The sequence below is a fragment of the Atractosteus spatula genome, chromosome 23, assembly GCF_055471065.1.
Source record: "Atractosteus spatula isolate fAtrSpa1 chromosome 23, fAtrSpa1.hap1, whole genome shotgun sequence".
In the NCBI taxonomy this organism is placed as follows: domain Eukaryota; kingdom Metazoa; phylum Chordata; class Actinopteri; order Semionotiformes; family Lepisosteidae; genus Atractosteus; species Atractosteus spatula.
This window is the reverse complement of record NC_142728.1, coordinates 17,597,152-17,614,607: the sequence shown is the minus strand read 5'-3', so window position 1 is coordinate 17,614,607 and position 17,456 is coordinate 17,597,152. Positions and strand designations below refer to the sequence as shown.

The window sequence follows — 17,456 nt, the reverse complement described above, 5'->3', positions numbered from 1 at the left end:
GTCACTCTGACCTCCCGGGCGGTCTGGCGTCTGCTGTGTTTTCTTTCAGCCTGAGTAATCAAGGAAACGAATTATTTTCTTAGCTAGATCTACACGGGCTGTTTCTTCAGGTAGTTTGCTGTTAATCATTCAAACCACACGCTGCATTAAAGGTACAGTTACTTACACAACATCCCAGGCCCAAGTTACAAAATGCTCCCACTGAGAGCTCAGGTTGGAGCAAAAACCAAACGACAACAGACCCTCCAGGAGTCGGGTCGCTGCTTCACAATGCAGTCTCATCCCCTGATAACTCTACACACGTGAAAATGAAAACATTTAAAAACAAATATTGTTGTTGGAATATTTTATTTTAGTCTACATTAAAAATATCTGTTCTTGTAGCCTATGGAATTACAAAAATAATTTTAAAAATCTGTTTTCCAGAAAACAAAAATGCAGATCCAGTGTCCCTTTGTCTACAGGCTCCTGTCCTGCCTCCCAGCCAGCCTAACCAGGCCAACTTGCACATGTGTGCAGGGCTGTGAGCTCCCTGTGAAACGCAGAGCTGCTTCCTTCTAGCTAGTTAAAAGTATTCTCAGAATCACATGAAAAAATAAAAGGCACAGGGGAAAATAATGGATTGTTTTTCAAACATTAAAATCAAGCAAACAGGGCTTTAGAAAAAATGCTACTTTGTCATTTTCGAAAGTATTCACTGCTTGGCATGAAGTGCATCCAGTTTCCTTCCAGAGATCGGGGTTCAGAGTGGATCTGCCTCCAGGGACAGCTCTTGTATTCCATGTCAACAGCCACATACTTTATTATACAAATGGAAAGATATGCATTATGAGCTCTTTTAACAAGGTATATTTCTCCAGGGCTAATCTGAAGATCAAACTTTTAAAATAAAATATACAGTACAAGGTGTGAATGGTATCATAAAAAAAAGAGCTGAATGCTGAACACACTTGAGAAACACTTCATCTCCCAGAACATGCACTCATGCAAAAGAAGTACTGTACACTCCTCATCTGAGAAAGTACTAAGCCCCCTCACTCAGAGTGTTTGTGGTGCCACAGTCTGTAGGGCCTTAGCAAGGAACTCCTTATGGTGACAGGTTTCATCAATCTACATCTGCTTGACAATGTTACAGTACTTCTAGAAATGTGTTTTTGTCAACATTTTCGGTCCACCACTGAAACCCCTGAGGCAGAAAATACTTCAGAGAAAGCTGGTATTGTTTTTGAAGATTATTATGCTAAAATATGATTTTAAATGATCAGTATGTAAAAACTTTTAAAGATATTTCCTGCTGTTAATACTAATGTTGGTTATCGGTTATAGAATGCAAATTGATGTCATCCCAATAAATACAATTAATGTCACTAAACTACAGAACTGCACTGTAAAACGTCAACACGTGTGTTAAGTTCCCCCAAAATACAGACTTAAGGCAAAAACTGTAACACTTGTATGCTCTCTGCGAGACAGCACTCATGTACAGGAGAGCAACTCTAGTATCACAAAGGTGACAGAGAGATTCCCCTCTGTCCCACAAGACTCAGCCCTTCACACTGAGCTGCGCCTGAGTGTGTCTGGTGTGGACAGACAGAGCTGCCATGGTTGTAGAAGTCATCTGCGCTTGAGGATCAATGCTCACATCAGAAAGTCTGAAAGGACTGTAGAATACAACTGTTGAGGAAAGATTTTCTCAAGCACACAGCGATACAATAATATAATCGGTCTCTGGAAACATGGCATTACTTACACAGGCGACCAAAAATCGCCTGTATAAAAATGTATTTATAGCCTGTCTCTACAGATACACAATTTTGTTTTTATTATATAAACAAGAAAACATCAAAACCTTTTAATGGTTTCTGGTTGGTTTCATACAATTCCTAAATAAAACAGTTTTGAATTTAAATATTATTGCTTTTAACTGCTCTTTAAATTAGCCATTCAATCACATTCAGGCCATCATCAGGCACTTATTGGAATAGAAAGGTCCTCTCAAAACTGGAGAAAACGTAACATCTCAGCCTTCCTCCCCCCACACACTCACACTAAATCATTTGCTCTTCAGCAGATCCAGGACTCACTGCGACACAGCGCCCTTTACTGAACTCTGCCTGGGGCCTCCACGCCGACTGCAACAGCACTTGCAGCTCCAACCCCCATCTGGAACATCTCTAGCCCAGTGGGCAAGGCATCCAGTGGATCAATTTCACAAGCAAGTTTCACATTGTCTTTCCTTGTACCAGCTCCACTGCAGAGCTCTTGGTTCATATTTTTACATTTAGCGGAAGAGAGACAATCAATCTCGGTGCAGCTAATTTAGATTTAAAGGATTTTCCTCACAATACAACTAACAAAACAATTCCTTAACCCCCAATTTTTCCTGGGTTTGTCTCCTTTGGGAGATCAGGTGACCAACACAAACAAATCTGATGCATACCAAAGGTCACTGATTGTCATTAAATTGCTGAAGTCTAACTCTAACTAGCTATTCGCCAGACTTAAGGAAAATGAACTGAAAGGGACTGGCAGGAGAAGAGTTTCTACACTTGGCCCATGAGCCCATATGCTGGAACATGCCTGGGGCTGGATGTACACTATGGGTGAAGGCAGGGGAGGGCAGTCTTGCCCCTGGGGGCCAGTGAGTCTGCAGGTTTTCATTCCAGTTCAGCTCTTAATGACTCAAATCAGTTTGCTGCTGGCTTAACGAGACCAGTTTAACAGCTATTTCCAGCGCTGCAGACTTCAAGAATGTGCAAAAAACACACAGCCCCCTGGAAAAAGAGCGCCCCATCCCTGGGTTAGTGAAAGTGATTTGTAAAGGGAGGACAGGCAATACAGGCAGAGAAAGAGGGTGTCCCCCAGTCTGAACTCCCCCTCCGTGTGAGGGGTCACCAGTCCAGCGAGTCCTGCTGGAAGCCGAGCCGTGGGCTGTTCTCACTGTAGAACTGGCTGAACCACCGGCGATGCCTCTGGATGGCGGAATCCTCCTTCACCAGCAGGGGCTTGGAAATGTACTTCTTGTTGTTCCAGATCATCACGTCGCGCTCAAACTGTGGGAACAGACAGCAAGACAGGGTGAGCCTCTCTCGGATAACACTTTCACACTCCGCATTTCAGAGGTACAGAAATGCTGAAAACAAAACCATTTTTAAAATACAAAAGAAATAGCAAGATATCACACAGAAATGGTTTGTGCAAAATCGTAGAAATGTCTTCTAGAAGGCTTGGGAAATCTACTACTACATCCAAAAATCACAGAAAGAGTCTGAGCAGGCAGTTACCTGTATGCACTCTGCGCGCAGGATGAATTTGGGCACTATGGGCGGAATGTTGCTCTGGTAGAAGATGCTGTGGGAGACACACTGCAGCAGTGGCTCCACTGGGGTCACGCAGTGCATGATCACCCCACGACCCAGGAAACTGTGGTCAAAGGTCAGGAACACCACACCAGGGCCCACCTGCCAAACACCACACAGGTCAGGACAAAGGCAAGCCAGAATCACGATCAGGTGGTGTGTGGACTCATGACACGGCAGGAATGAAAACCCATCCCACACCTCTCAGCATGCAGGCAAACAGACCTGATTCTGCAGCACCGGCAGAGGCTAAAGCTGGAAAGCCTATGGCTAAGCATTGCTGACATATAGATAAGATAAAAATACATCTCATGCAACAGCATTTTGATTCAAGCTTCATGGGCTTCAGTCCTTTATACTAATAAAAAGCACGAAACCAAAGAAATTGAAGTCTGATTCTACTAATATACTCCAATAATAATTACAAAAGGTCCCTGAAGTGCATAAACGGCAGATGCACGTCCTGAAGCTCCATAGGATTGTAAGCACCCAGCTTGCATCCCGCTCACACACACACTGAGGGAGAAACCACTCTCCTCTGTCGCACCTGTCTGGCCACAACGTCGAGGTCCAGCAGCGGCCACCGCCTGCCGAAGATGGTGAGGGCGTGCTTCACCAGCATCCGGGAGCAGTGCTGGCTGGGCTCTGGCTCGGGCGCCCACTGCACCTGCGCAACACACAGCACACCGGAGTCACACCGGAGTCACACCACTTCCACTTGGCTTTAGTACCCAAAGCCCTGCGCAGCCCCAGATATACCCCAGCACATTGCAGGTGTAAAAGATACCAGTTTGTTCACAAAATCCTCTCTTGCGTGGGGACATCCCCACACTGCCTTTCAGGAGTTACTGTTTTAGGGGGGATGTGTATCAGTAAAAACATGCCCACACCTCACCCTAAGGGGTCGGTCTGACCACTGATGCTCTCAATGCGCACACATCCAACACTGTGGAAATACTGCTATGATTGGGGTCTTTCCCTCTCAAAGGAAGCTTAACTTACACCACATTAGCAAATTTGTAAAGAGAAAATATCTCCCCAGAAATCCGCCGCTGTCGTCTGACAGGGTTCATTCTGTCACACCTGCACAATGTTGTTGCACCAGCCTACTGAAGGGCCAGTTTTTCACAGTCACAGTTCAGGGAACAGACCAGAGCTCACAGATCCTAATATCTGCGCTCTGCTTCCTGGGTCTCGACGCCTCACCTTCCAGTCGTGACGGACAAACTCCCAGGTCTTGCTGTTGGTGTAGCGCAAGTCCACCCCACTCACAATGCCAGGCGTGTGCAGGTGCGCCAGGTGAGCAATATCCGCTGCGTTCTCCGGGATCTCCTGCAGGGGCACAGAGCTCATTCAACATCACCTACAACAGGCTCCCCTCTCTATTTAGCAGACAGGAAAAGGTTGCAATTAAATTTCTTTTAATGCACAGTTTATAGATCATTCCCATTAAAGATGATGAACGGACCCAGGCAGCCCCCTGTCCAGACGAACCTCTATGTGTGCATTGATGAAATGCTCCGTGCGCCCACGGTACACCCACGCCCTGCTGGTGATCTCCTCCTGCTCTGGGATTCTCCAGGTGGGATCCACACCATCGCAGTGGTACCACACGAACACCATCCCGTTCAGCTCACAGCTCGGCCACGTCCGGATCCGGGCAAAGTCCGGAACTGCAGCCAGACACAGAGGGGTCAGAAGAACAGAGAAGCAGGTGCACTCTGCCCATGAGACCCTGCGGAGCGCTTTGCCACGCACATACTGCAAGTACCCTCATCATACAGCCGTCGCTCTCTAAATAAAATGAACGAAGAAATGGATTCCAAGCCCACAGGATGTGATGCCACAAGAGGGCCATTCTCAGAACCTGCCTTTCACCTTTGTGCTTATAGTGAAATCATGGATCTGAATCCAGCTCTGCCCAGACTGAAGCCCCACAGCAATTCAGCCCTACATCTCAGGCCCTGCTGCATGCATCTTCATTTAAAAATTGATCTCAATTTAAAAAAATTAAATAAATAATATAAATAAAATTTTAAATGCAAAAAAATGCAACGGGTAGAAAAATCTCTGACTGTCCCTCTTGCTGCAGTCTGCAGTCTGCGTTAGCGTTGCAGCAGAGACTCTCGACCCACCTTTCTCAGCGTAGGGGATGCGCACACACCTGCCGTCCTCCCCGCGGAACTGCCAGCCGTGGAAGGGGCATTCGATGCACCCCCCCACCACACGCCCCCCCACTGCAAGGTTGGCGCCCAGGTGGGGACAGTAGGCATCAACCACATGGGCCGTCCCATCCAGCGCTCGAAACACGGCCACCTGCTCGCCTGCAGGGGAGAGAAAAAATCTCTGTAATCTTTCCATTCCCCAAGAAAGCTTTCCTAGCCAGTCTGACATGCCAACGGACATTCCTGAGCGAAATGAGAGGGAGGCATCAATCTAGCAAGAATGTGGTTCGTTCACAAGCTGAACGGCTGTCCACAAGGTGGACAGCACATTTATGTTCAACTCTTTGATTAATTACAGGATTAAATGCCATGACTGAACTCCAAAATTATTCTGAATGATAACCTTTTACAAATTGTACATCTCTTTGAACACAACCTGTGTCCGCTGGTCTTCATTCCTGCCCAGCCCGTGATTCACCAGAGCTCACTGATACCTTTCATTTGTCCGTTAGGTCATTATGCTGTTTCTGCGTAAGTCGGAGGTTTAAAACATGCCCTTTAAGCAAAGTGTTCCTGACAGCCATCTTTAAAGATTGTGTTCCATTTTTTACGGAACTCCACATATCCAGTAGCAAGGACAATTCAACAGGAGTACATCTGCACTTACATTTCCACCAAGTTATAAAAACTGGTCTGTCCAGCCCTGTGTCCTGCAGTGCTGTCCTAGTCTCTCATGAAGGTTATACTCTACTCTCGCTCCAAGAGGACTCTTATCACGGTACAAAGGCAGATTAGAATGCCACAGTGGGTCGACACGAGGGAATAACTCAGCCAGATTAATGACACAGCCCTCCACCCACACACCGTGCAGAAATCAGCAGGAATCAGAATAAGGAAGATAAGAAAATCAGGAAAAAACATACCTGCCTGCAGCAAAGGTTTACAGCACTAATGCGATACAATGAATGGTTAATGATGTGAGTGAGGACAGGCAGGTGTAGCGGGGTGTCAGAGAGAGGGAAGTCGAAAGCTCTGACCCGAGACGCTTGAAACATGCCATCACTCTCTGAAGGGGAACATCCATCTACATCTAGAGAGATAGGATAAGTCTCCTAAAGAAGTTTAAAAATAAATGCTGCTGACGGGTCCATGTCATGGATAAAAACTTGTTCAGATGGATCAAAAATATACAGCAGACTCTCAGCCTGCCCGATACTGATGGCAAACAGCAGAAGCCCATCTGCGATTTTCTGCCAAGATTAATAATAATAATAATTGCTTACACTTATATAGCGCTTTTCTGGACACTCCACTCAAAGCGCTTTACAGGTAATGGGGACTCCCCTCCACCACCACCAATGTGCAGCATCCACCTGGATGATGCGACGGCAGCCATAGTGCGCCAGAACGCTCACCACACATCAGCTATCAGTGGAGAGGAGAGCAGAGTAATGAAGCCAATTCATAGATGGGGATTATTAAGAGGCCATGATTGGTAAGGGCCAATGGGAAATTTTGGCCAGGACGTCGGGGTACACCCCTACTCTTTTCGAGAAATGCCCTGGGATTTTTAATGACCACAGAGAGTCAGGACCTCGGTTTTACGTCTCATCCGAAGGACGGCGCCTGTTTACAGTATAGTGTCCCCGTCACTATACTGGGGCATTAGGACCCACATGGACCGCAGGGTGAGCGCCCCCTGCTGGCCCCACTAACACCTCTTCCAGCAGCAACCTTGTTTTTCCTGGAAAAACCCTTCCCTGGAGCTTGTGCGATTAGGTCACACAAGCTCACCACCCCCACACCCACCTAGCACGTCTCGCTCATACCACACAGACGCGTCACCAGTCACTAACTTGCCACTCCTCAGGGCTCAGAACAGGGAAGCAGATTTTCAAGACAGAGAATGTGGTGATGGCGTGTGGACCGTAAGTACAGTTTACCACATAAAGAACTTTCAAAGAGGGAAAAGGCCTTTTAGCCACCTGATCTCATTGGATTTAAATCCAGCTGAACTATTGAACATTCAAGACAGAAACCAAAATCACCTAACGAGTTGTTAAAGTAAACAAATCCTCAAAGAATCAACAGCTAGTTGAGTCATGTGCACACAGGTAAAAAGGGATCAAGTACAACAGGTCGAATACCTGGTTTTATTTCTTTGTAGAAACTTTCCAGGTAATGGACAAATTGAGGGCAGTAAATCAACCCTGACTAGCATGTCAATGAGAGGTGGGAGAAAGCCTACAGGAAAGCCAGGAGAAACATGCAGACTCCTCTCAGACAGGTGACCTACATCATGATCAAACCAAGAACCCTGGAACTGCAAGCTGGAGCTGTCCACCATGTCGTTCTGCTGTCCCAGCTAATGGAGGCCTAATGATCACAGAAAAGCAAGTTAAACATCCCACCTCCCCCTGGGACAGTCAGCAATTACACTGCTACTAGTAAATATTACAGTAAATCATGGCTTAATTTCCCATGGTCATTATTCATGTTTACCTGGAGAAGCTCCAGGTTTAGGAAAGCCTAATCACAGCCCTGTACACCCGTTTTGCACAGCAGTCTGAAGGTGATGCTTTCTCTAGAGCTCCACAAGGGACTGCTGTCACTGCCTCACAGCCACAGAACGCAATTTCTTGCAGATTCTCCAGAGCCAGATGGGCAATGCCCAGTGCAACAGTTGTGTTTTACTGGGGGATCATGGATATATTTTATTCTAAAAGTCCGATTTCATTGGAGTTGTCCAATATTAGAAAATACTTCAAACTCACTCCTTCCATAGTCACCTGCACTTGTCAGATCAAATCCAAATCTCAAAGTTCCTGATAAACAAGTAATTTTCTAAATCATCATGATTAGCAATATTAGGGCAGTGGACTTTCTGGATTTGCACTGCCCCTGGTGATCACAGCTGGTTGGAGATTAAGGTGATTGGCAAAGTGAATGTATATGTCATTATTGCTCACTCACAAGCTATTCATAGAGACAGTAAAAATGCATTTAGTAAATGTTAAAAATGCATTAAGTAAATGTTATTAAAGTTCCACTTGTTTCCTTCTTATTTTCTTCCACATCATTGACAAGACTAGAATCCATATAAATAAAATAATTTAAATGAAACTGTTACTGTAGGTTTTATTACATCTAAAGAACTGCATAAGATTATGGTTTCAAGATGCATTAAGCCCAGCCTGTTAAACTAACCTGTCTTGGTCACGAGACACTCACAGCATTGGAAAGCTTATCTGAATTGGGTTAAAAGCAAGAGCCTACCACAGGTCTTAAGGATTGTGGAAACATTGATCTCACATTCCTAGCCAGGAATTCTTCGCAACTACTCTGCCTCTTCACAGCACATTGTGCAAGCTGTCTTGCCTCCTGTGCAGGACCAGGGTTACTGCTGCTCACACTGCACACAGCCCCCGAGGGCCACATTATTCACACAAATCAACTTCTGTGTCACTTTTGCTCAAAGGCAGATCTGGAAAAAGTGCTCTTATACAGCTAAAACCTTCCACATGTGTTACAGAAAGCAGTTGTTGTTGGTGTGTTTTCATTCAAAGTGGATGAATGGTTTAGCTGCAGCTGATGTGATGCCATCCATCATAAACAAAGATGGTACTTCACAGAAGATTCTCCTGGCAAGATGATGCTCTTGCAGTGGGCATCACTGACCTGGAAAAGACCTTCACTATAATCCAGACTTCTGAAAGAACATCCAGGTGAAAACTGTGGAGTAAGCTATGATGCCGTAAAGATGGCTTCAACTACAGGGCAAATGCATCCTTTCTATGGGCTCCACTCCAAACAGAACCATCCTGCCTGCAGTCTCCTGAGCTTCTCCGCCTGCTTATCCTTTCCCCTACATCGCTGCCTTGTTGTGAGTCAGCAAAATATGTCAAGTCTTTTGAGCCTTGACACTGACATGCAAGAGCTCAGCCCACAGAACCGGTCAGCCTGAGCGTGACTGGACCAGTCTGACTGGAGAGCTCACATTCCCATGCGGGTCCAGCTTGGGAGTGTGGAGTCCTTGGGGCTCTAGAACAATGAGCCAAACTGGCATAATTTTAACTTTCACGTCTGCAATGAGCTGTAGACCATAAAAACATTAGTATTTCTGTAATATGTGGCAATGCAAACATATTGCTGCAATTCTTGGCAAGAAACATTAATTCCTCAAAAAAGTCTGAAAACACCACAGGCACACCATGAATAACGAGCCAAGGAATTACACAACTGTGAACTCCGATCACAGAAATGACTCAGCACCTGAAAGGAGTGTCTTTAGATAGTTATGTAAATTAGATGCTACATAAAGGCAGCACCATGGCAGAGTGGTTGGCATTGCTGCCTCGCAGAGCTGCGGCCCTGGCTTCTCCCCATGTTTTCTTGGGTTTCCTGCAGGTGCTCCGGTTTACTCCAAGAGTCCAAAGACACTCTTGTAGGTTAATTAGCTTTTGGGAGAATTAGCCCTGCTGTGAGTGTGTGAGTGTGTGTCTGTGTGGGCCCTGGGATGGGCTGGCGTCCCACCAGGGGTGTCCCCTGCCTTGTGCATGTTACCTGCTCCCCCATGACCCTGTATTGGGTAAAGCGTTTATGTAAAGGATGGATGGATGGATGCTGAATGAAGGAAGGAAAATTGATTGGCTGGAAACCCTTTAAACATCATTTCTCTGAAGGCTCATGACTCCTAGGGACATGATGCAGTGGTCATGGAAACGTTTCTCTAACTGATTGCCATTTCAAAGTGAAATCACAGCTGCAAGAGGGTTCTGCTTGCAGACAAAGAGTCCCCACGATGGAAGAGCCGATTGTTCTCCAGCCACACCCCCGCTGCTCTTCCTCCCTCCCTGGGGAACAAAGGTCAACATCTTCTCTCTGCTGAGGAGATGGCATGATCCAGACTCACAGTGACCACTTGAGCCCCCAGTGACGTGCATGTGAGTCTCTGAGACTGCAGGTCTCCACTACCCCCCAGGAGTACCAACACATACTGCATCAAACCTGACACTGAAGCTTGCAGACCTGTTAGACTGGTTCCTGTGTTTGAACTCCAGTAACCCTCACAGCTCATGCAACCTCTCGCACTTAAGAAAGGGAACAAACAGGAGGGGGGTATGTGGCCCGTCTAGCTTGTGTGGTTGCTAGTGGATCACAGATGCTTGGCTCTCATCCTGCTTTTAAAAAAAAAAAATTCCATCAGTTTTGATGACAAGATTGAGTAGCTTATTCCAGACTCCACAAACATCTGTGTAAAGAAGTGCCTTGTGTTTGCAGTGAATTTTAGGTTGTGCTGAGCAGAAGCAGCACTAAAAATGAATTGCAGTGCTTTTAATTTTTAGGTTTAGACCACATTGGTTTTCAAAGCAGCACAACATGTTAAGTGCAGTGGAATTAAAGGTCCACACAGCGGTCACTGAAACGAAAAACCTTCGACTATTTAACACAGATTTGACAGTTCAGTTTCACACAGATATGTAACAGAAAACACATTGAGAGCATGTTGTAAGACAAAAGAAGACAATAAATCTGGGCAATATTTCAAAACACTTCATTAAACATCTTATACCAAAGTAGTTCAAGTAGGGATCTGCGTCAGCATGCGTAGGCTGCAAAGGAAAAAGTAAAGGTTTATTCCACGCTGAAAACAGAAGGGTGTGACACACCTGAAAAAGGATCCACAGCAGAAACGTTGCATTTCTTGTCTTATCTTTTGACCAAGGAATAAACCTTTACTTGCATCTTGTACCAAAGCTCTTTAATTAAAGTGCAGGTCTCTAGTGGAATCAGAAGGCTTTTTTATATATATATATGGGGTTCAACAAGGGACGACTTCTCCCTCACAGTACAGCAGGGCCTTGCCAAACTGGGGCCGAGTATCCATTTTGGGGACACCCCAGTATTCCGTCCCAGCCCTCAGACTCCATCCTGTCAGGGCAATGACCACTCGAGTCAAACTTCCTGCTGCTGTTACAAGGGCTCCCCCTTGCTCTACCTGTGCAGGTATCTCAGCCATGTTGTCAAGGAAGCCTCTGTTGTGTTTCTTCTCGTTTTCTTTACTGAAAAGAATTTCAGCAAACAACCATTGTGTGTAGCAGCCTGTGGGGTCCAGGTTGCTCCGATAGCCTGGATACCTTTGTGTAGACAATCCAAAGGCCTGGCCGTCCCCTTGACAGAATAGGCAATAAACGTCTCAGTGTCATAGTTACTCCTGGTTTTATCACTACGGAGACGCAAAGAAATCGAATCAAAGAGATCATTGCAGTCATGTGTTTCTTTAGTAAATAAAGAATTCTTGGAGCGTTTAAGAAAAAACAAATAATAATAATAAGAGTGCCAGGTTAAATAAAATTATGCATACTGGGCTGGTGTTCTCTACAATTAATACTATTGTTAATGAACACACACAAACACCTCCAGAACAACTTCGCTGACAACCGATAAGATAGATCTTAGAAGCAAATATCCCGATTCTGTGCTGTGCATTCCAGCCCTGTGGCACTAGGAGGCCTGAGGCGTCGAGGTGCTGGCAGTGCACTGGTGTTGGCTGAGAGAGGGGTCAGTGCACCCAAGAGGGGAGAACAGGAAGCAGCCGGTCACTCTGCAGCACTGGAGCCCTGTGTGCAACCCCGAGTCCGATAGGGTCTCAAGCAAGACACCTGCCACTCGGAAGAGCTTGGAGAACGGAATCAAAACGCTTCCCAGTTCCCAACCAAAGGGTTCTCATTTCAGTGGCCTGCATATGGAAATCATGTTTATCAACCACTTACTCCTTCTTGTGAAAATGTTGTGCTGCTCTGAAAAGCAGTGTGGTCCAAACCTGAAAAATTAACATGAACGCAAATCCTTTCCAGTACTGCTCCTGGAGTTTCTGGTGGTGACTGCTGCCTCCATGCCTTGAAGCCCAAGCACATCTTTATAGAAGTCTAGAGGCTCCTATTCATCCCATCAGCACAGGATAACAATGTACTGTAGCAGCACAGAGAGACACACTATCCTTCAGGATCAGCACACATGGACAGACTGACCACAGCTTTTGCTGCCTGCCTGCTCAGTGGACATGTCCTCTCTACATTGTGGCTCACTTCAGTCTAGACCCTCTGCCTGATCAACTCCTGTAATTAAACAGCACATCTGCTCACCAACTATTGCATGCTATTTCATTCTTTTAGGGTTCCTCAAATGTAGCAGAAGGAGGTTTTACCCCATGTCTCTAAGGAAATGAATGAAATGCAGGGCTGGGAAACAACACAATGTGACTGACAGACGCATGGCCCTACACCTCCCACTGTAGAGCTTCTGTGGTTACAATTCTGTTCATTTGGTTATTGAAGGAGAAAGTAAACTGAAGCCTAATGAGAGTTGGGATACAAAAACATGAATAATTATTTTTTGCTGAAATTCAGGACACAAAGCTGTGTTTGTTCCCAGTTCATTCTGGGGTAATTGAGGGAGACTCTTCCCTTTGGAGCACAGAGCCAGCAATGCCAGAATACAGAGAGAGAGAGAGACTACCAGAGCTGCTCAGACACCCAAAGGGTGACAGGGTGACAGGGTGACGTTTGAACAGCTTCAGGAACATTTGCGAGTATCAGGAGTGGAATGCTTTTTGCACCACAAAGTCCCGAACGCAGCACCTGCCCAGGGAAAGCCTTCAGACACACTGACACATTGCTGGAGAATGTGCGCCATTAATCCCAAGGAGCAAAAGCCTTACTAGCATGTTAACAGATGGCTGCTCTCGGCAAGGACAAGACTGCACTGCAGCTCCACAGTGTGAGACCAGAGAGGAAGCTGAAATCAATGCTACTTATGAGTACAATAAACATGGTTATTCATCTGTAAGAAGTGGATGGTTAAAAGAAACTTGTAAGCAATGCTGCTATCAGAACTATAAGATGCACATGCACACGACTGCACCAGGGAGCTTCTTCCACAGACTGTCCAGTCCGTTCCTGGTGTTTGGTACCAGCTCCTTAGATACATAGCTAAATTACTGGTCTGTCAGCAAAGCAACTTACTACTGCAACATCATGCTTTAGAGTGAGTTTTTCCTGCCTTGCTAAAATGTGCTGCTACAGACATATATGGGATTTACAGGCACCTCTTGCAATGTGCACGTTACACTGACCTTCAGAAATCACGCTTGGTAAAATATACTAAATTGAAAACCAGAAGTCTGGCAGTAAAAACAAATTCCCTGTGTGTTTTTAACACTGCTCAATCAGCAGCAGAGAAGCCCTTATACACCCCAGCAGAAGAAGGCCGATGGCGCAGGATTGAGCCTCACAGATTTCTTTTTCTGGACAGACACTGGAAATTATGCTGCCAAACTCATTCTCTGAACAAAACAGCCTGAACTGATCTAGGTCACAATACGAATAAAATCTGCAGCAGTATGACCAATACAGGTTTCCAAAATATAATCAAGACACCATTTCACAAACAAAATCTATAGATCCGTTTGTTAAGAGAGATCAGGAGTCGGGAAGGGGACAGGGGAATGGTCCCAGGCCACAGGGGACAGGACAGCCACTTGGACAACAGGAATCAGACGCATTGCTGATCTTTTGGCGGCTGTTCTGGCACTGTGCCCAGCTCAGTCTGTTGCTATGGTTTCTAGGACTTGCTCTGCAGCGGCGGATAAATGGGACACAGTTTCGGAGGAGGTGGGGGGTGGCTGGAGGGGGTTTTGGTGTGCAGGCAGTCATACTCCAGCCATTTGCTGCTGGATTAGAAACAAATCGCAGAAACACACTGAGCACATGAGCTGATCCATTAGCTGATCTTGATGAAAACAATATCACAGAAACACTTCTTCTCAAGCTAAGCCAGCTGGGAAAGCTGGCTGCCCCACAGTACTTCTACACTTAACGTCTCAGGACTGCAGGAACTCCTGGGTTTGTCCGAGCCCCTTTGCAAAGAGCAGGGTGTCAGAAGCCAGTGCTCTTTCAAGATGATTTTCACTTAGCAACCCCATCAAAGCGGAGAGCTCCGACCAGGACCTCGAGCAAGGCGATTCTGCTCTCTTCTGCAGGCCGGCCACTCCCTGGGCTGCTGCCTGTAGTTTGTGAATGTACAGTCTGTGAACATGTGAACATGTGGCCAGGAGGATACTGTAGAGAAATTTGTCTCCCATAACAAATGTATAGTGGACCTTTTATGCCCCAAGAAAAATGCTGCACAACCCACAAGCCCCATATCAGAACTTAAGTTGCTGTTTTGCTATATACAACGAGAAACATAAATCATTAAGTCTGCTTGCCCCTCAAGAGAGAGAAAATAAATCCATGAAGTAACAAGGACATACTGGGAAACTACAGGGATTTCCAGGTTTCCAATGAACAGTCTTGACGATGAGATAAGGTGGAGATGGCAACACCAAGCACAGAGCTGATCAGGTACAACCAGCATTGTCTAGTGGACAAGCCTCAAGCGTCAGAAAGCTCAGGTAGAAGCTCAGGCCCACGAGTGGCTGATGTTTGTACCGGATGATGGAGGCCTTGTGGAGAAGGCGGACAGTGTCACTTTGAGTGAGCATGATGTTCATTTTAATATTGCAGGTCTCAAAAGATCACAAAATGGAATGAAAGACAAAAGGCTCAGATGGACAGAACAGTCAACTCCAGACATCTCACTTTCATACAAGTCAACAAAGCAGTATAATGCAGCATGTCTATTGTATATGGCCAATAAAGGGATCTTGTATATATATTAAAAAAACAGATTAGCACATCCTCCATCACCCAACACATCTTTAAAACACTGGTTAAACAGAGCACTTATCCACCATACCCGAATTCACACCTAAAACAAGCTCCAAACATAACCTTCACTCAGATAAAAAGCTGTCTCTTTCTCTTTTTGGGGCTGACTTGTGGGGTGAAAAGTGCAACAAGCAGCAGGGTGACCCTGCAGTCCATCAGACCCGTTACCTGCTGACATTGAGAGCTCCAGACCTGAAACGCACTCTGTGGGAAATGGTGCATCTTTATAGTAATGGACTTTAGATTTGTTTTTCTTTTTCCTCTTTCCCAACAAACAATTAATTTCTTTCACCAGTAAAAGGAATATAAACAGCAACAGAAGCTGCTCCTGAAAGGACAGTTGATAGTGGGAATTTGCATACACTGCAGACTGACACCTGCACTCCTGTTCAGGGACCAAGCTCGGCTTGTCTGAGCAGGGCCACACTCTGGACTCGGGTCCTGCTGAGCCACAGCCCCACAGCGCTTGGAGGGAGACCCAGACGTCTCTGGCTCCCCAGGAAAGCGAGCGACATTCTCTGCTCTAAGCAGGGATCCCCAGTCATGATCCGGGAGGGCCCGTGTGTCTGCAGATTTTCAAGATTTCTTGAGATCACATAAAGAGCTGTGGGGACCAATTAAAACTGATCTAATTAAGCCCAGAATGAGCTACTTTAAGTCACTGAGAGGAGAGATGATATGAAAACCTGCAGACACATTTGGACTGGAATTAGGGCTCAAACAAGAACAGATTTCTCCGTTCTGAGTCAGAGAGGGATCTAGCAGCGTCTATAGAATTCTACTGAATGAATCAATTTTTTCTCTGCTGTATTTTAAAACAGACCTGAAACTATTTCACCAACTATGGCTATTACATAAAACCCCATGTGTTTGGAAGTCGGCAGGACTCATGCTGCTCAGTTTCTAGGGCATGAGACGCGTGTAAAAACGCTGGATTGAAGGTGTGGAAGCCTCCCATCATGACGTCTTGAAATGCAGCTACCTGTACCAAACCAGTAAAATAACAGCGGGCATACTGGCTGTCACACCTGTCTCTTCTGGGCAGGACTTGGTGCGCTGCCACCCCTACTGGAACCCCCTCGCCAGGTGACAACATGCATATCACGATCTGAATTACCGCTGCACTAACAAGACCCCTCCTGCGGCAGACGAGTACTCCTGAAGAAGGAAAACGCGAGTCTGAAATGCCCGACATGACCTGAAACACAATCCAACTGTTGGCGATCACGCTAAAGACCTCCTTACATAAGCGCTCCAGGAGCAAACGGCCCTTTCCCAGTCTGATACCCTGCCGCCTTAGGCGGCCCTGTCCGGCCGCTGGATAATCCGGACAGGTGAACTTACCCAGCACCGTGACGCTCCTGACGTCGCCCTTCTCCAGCAGGTGCGAGTCCAGCACCCGGTACCAGCCGTTCGGGTAGACAGGCGGCAGGTCTCCGGTCTTCCGCCGCCTCCTCACCTCGTTAGCGGTTTGGGCTCGGGTCCGACCCTCCTCGGGGATGTATCCCACCTCTTCGGGCTTCCGGAGCAGCTCCAGCGGGGCAAAGAGCAGCCTGTACAGCCAGCCGAGGGCTATCAGCGAGATCCCGGCGAGAATGCAGGCTGCCGCCCGGGCTGGGGCGCCGGCCAGCCCCGCTTTCCTCCAGTGCTCGGGGTACCCGGTCACCAGCAAGGTGTCTGAAAGCTCTCGGACGTCCAGGACCAGCCCCGCAGCCAGGCCGAGCAGCAGCACGCCCACCACCTTGAAAAGAAGCGAGAGGCTGGGGTTCTCCATCCCTGACCTGCTCACTTGCCAGTGTGCGCACACTAAAATGCGCTAGTCTTCGCTAGAACGACCCGCCCCCTGCTGCGCCGACGCGCCCCTGAACCTCGGTGACGACTGTCCACACAGCAGAAAACTAACGCCGCTGGTCCCTTAAAGCACTGAGGCGGGCGCCGAGGCTCTTGCAGGTTCGCTCCTGGGGCTCTGGCTTTTAAACCTGGCGAACACGGCGCGCGCTGGAGTCGCCCTGGAAACGCGCCGAGGCCGCATCCCCGCGAGCTGCTCTGGCCCTGCCCCTCCAGGTGAGGCGGACAGGTGCGCGGGACGGTCCCGGCGTGCCTCGGAGACCTGCTCAGTGCTGATCTCATTATTCCCGAACCCACAGCACACCCTCCAGCCG

The 17,456-nt window shown here is 47.0% G+C and overlaps 1 protein-coding gene across 1 annotated transcript; it reads right to left on the bottom strand.

Moving 5' to 3' along the window:
- Positions 1-331: 331 nt before the first annotated feature.
- On the bottom strand, positions 332-17,382 carry LOC148816340 (cholesterol 7-desaturase nvd). The gene is made up of 7 exons (XM_088904613.1): positions 16,639-17,382; positions 5,495-5,683; positions 4,854-5,032; positions 4,566-4,691; positions 3,907-4,026; positions 3,285-3,461; positions 332-3,053 (listed from the first exon to the last, which is right to left on the bottom strand). The coding sequence occupies exons 1-7, from the start codon at positions 17,066-17,068 to the stop codon at positions 2,892-2,894; spliced, it is 1,383 nt and encodes a 460-aa protein (XP_088760739.1). The 5' UTR covers positions 17,069-17,382; the 3' UTR covers positions 332-2,891.
- Positions 17,383-17,456: the final 74 nt, after the last annotated feature.

Bases quoted from the DNA above. Each gene is read 5' to 3' on its own strand.
- LOC148816340 (XM_088904613.1), bottom strand. From the start codon at position 17,068: ATGGAGAACCCCAGCCTCTCGCTTCTTTTCAAGGTGGTGGGCGTGCTG. The intron at 5,033-5,494 runs GTGGGTCGAGAG...GTCTGGCTGCAG, and splicing joins CATCCCCTACGCTGAGAAAG to TTCCGGACTTTGCCCGGATC. The intron at 3,054-3,284 runs GTAACTGCCTGC...CTGTTCCCACAG, and splicing joins TGCGCGCAGAGTGCATACAG to TTTGAGCGCGACGTGATGAT.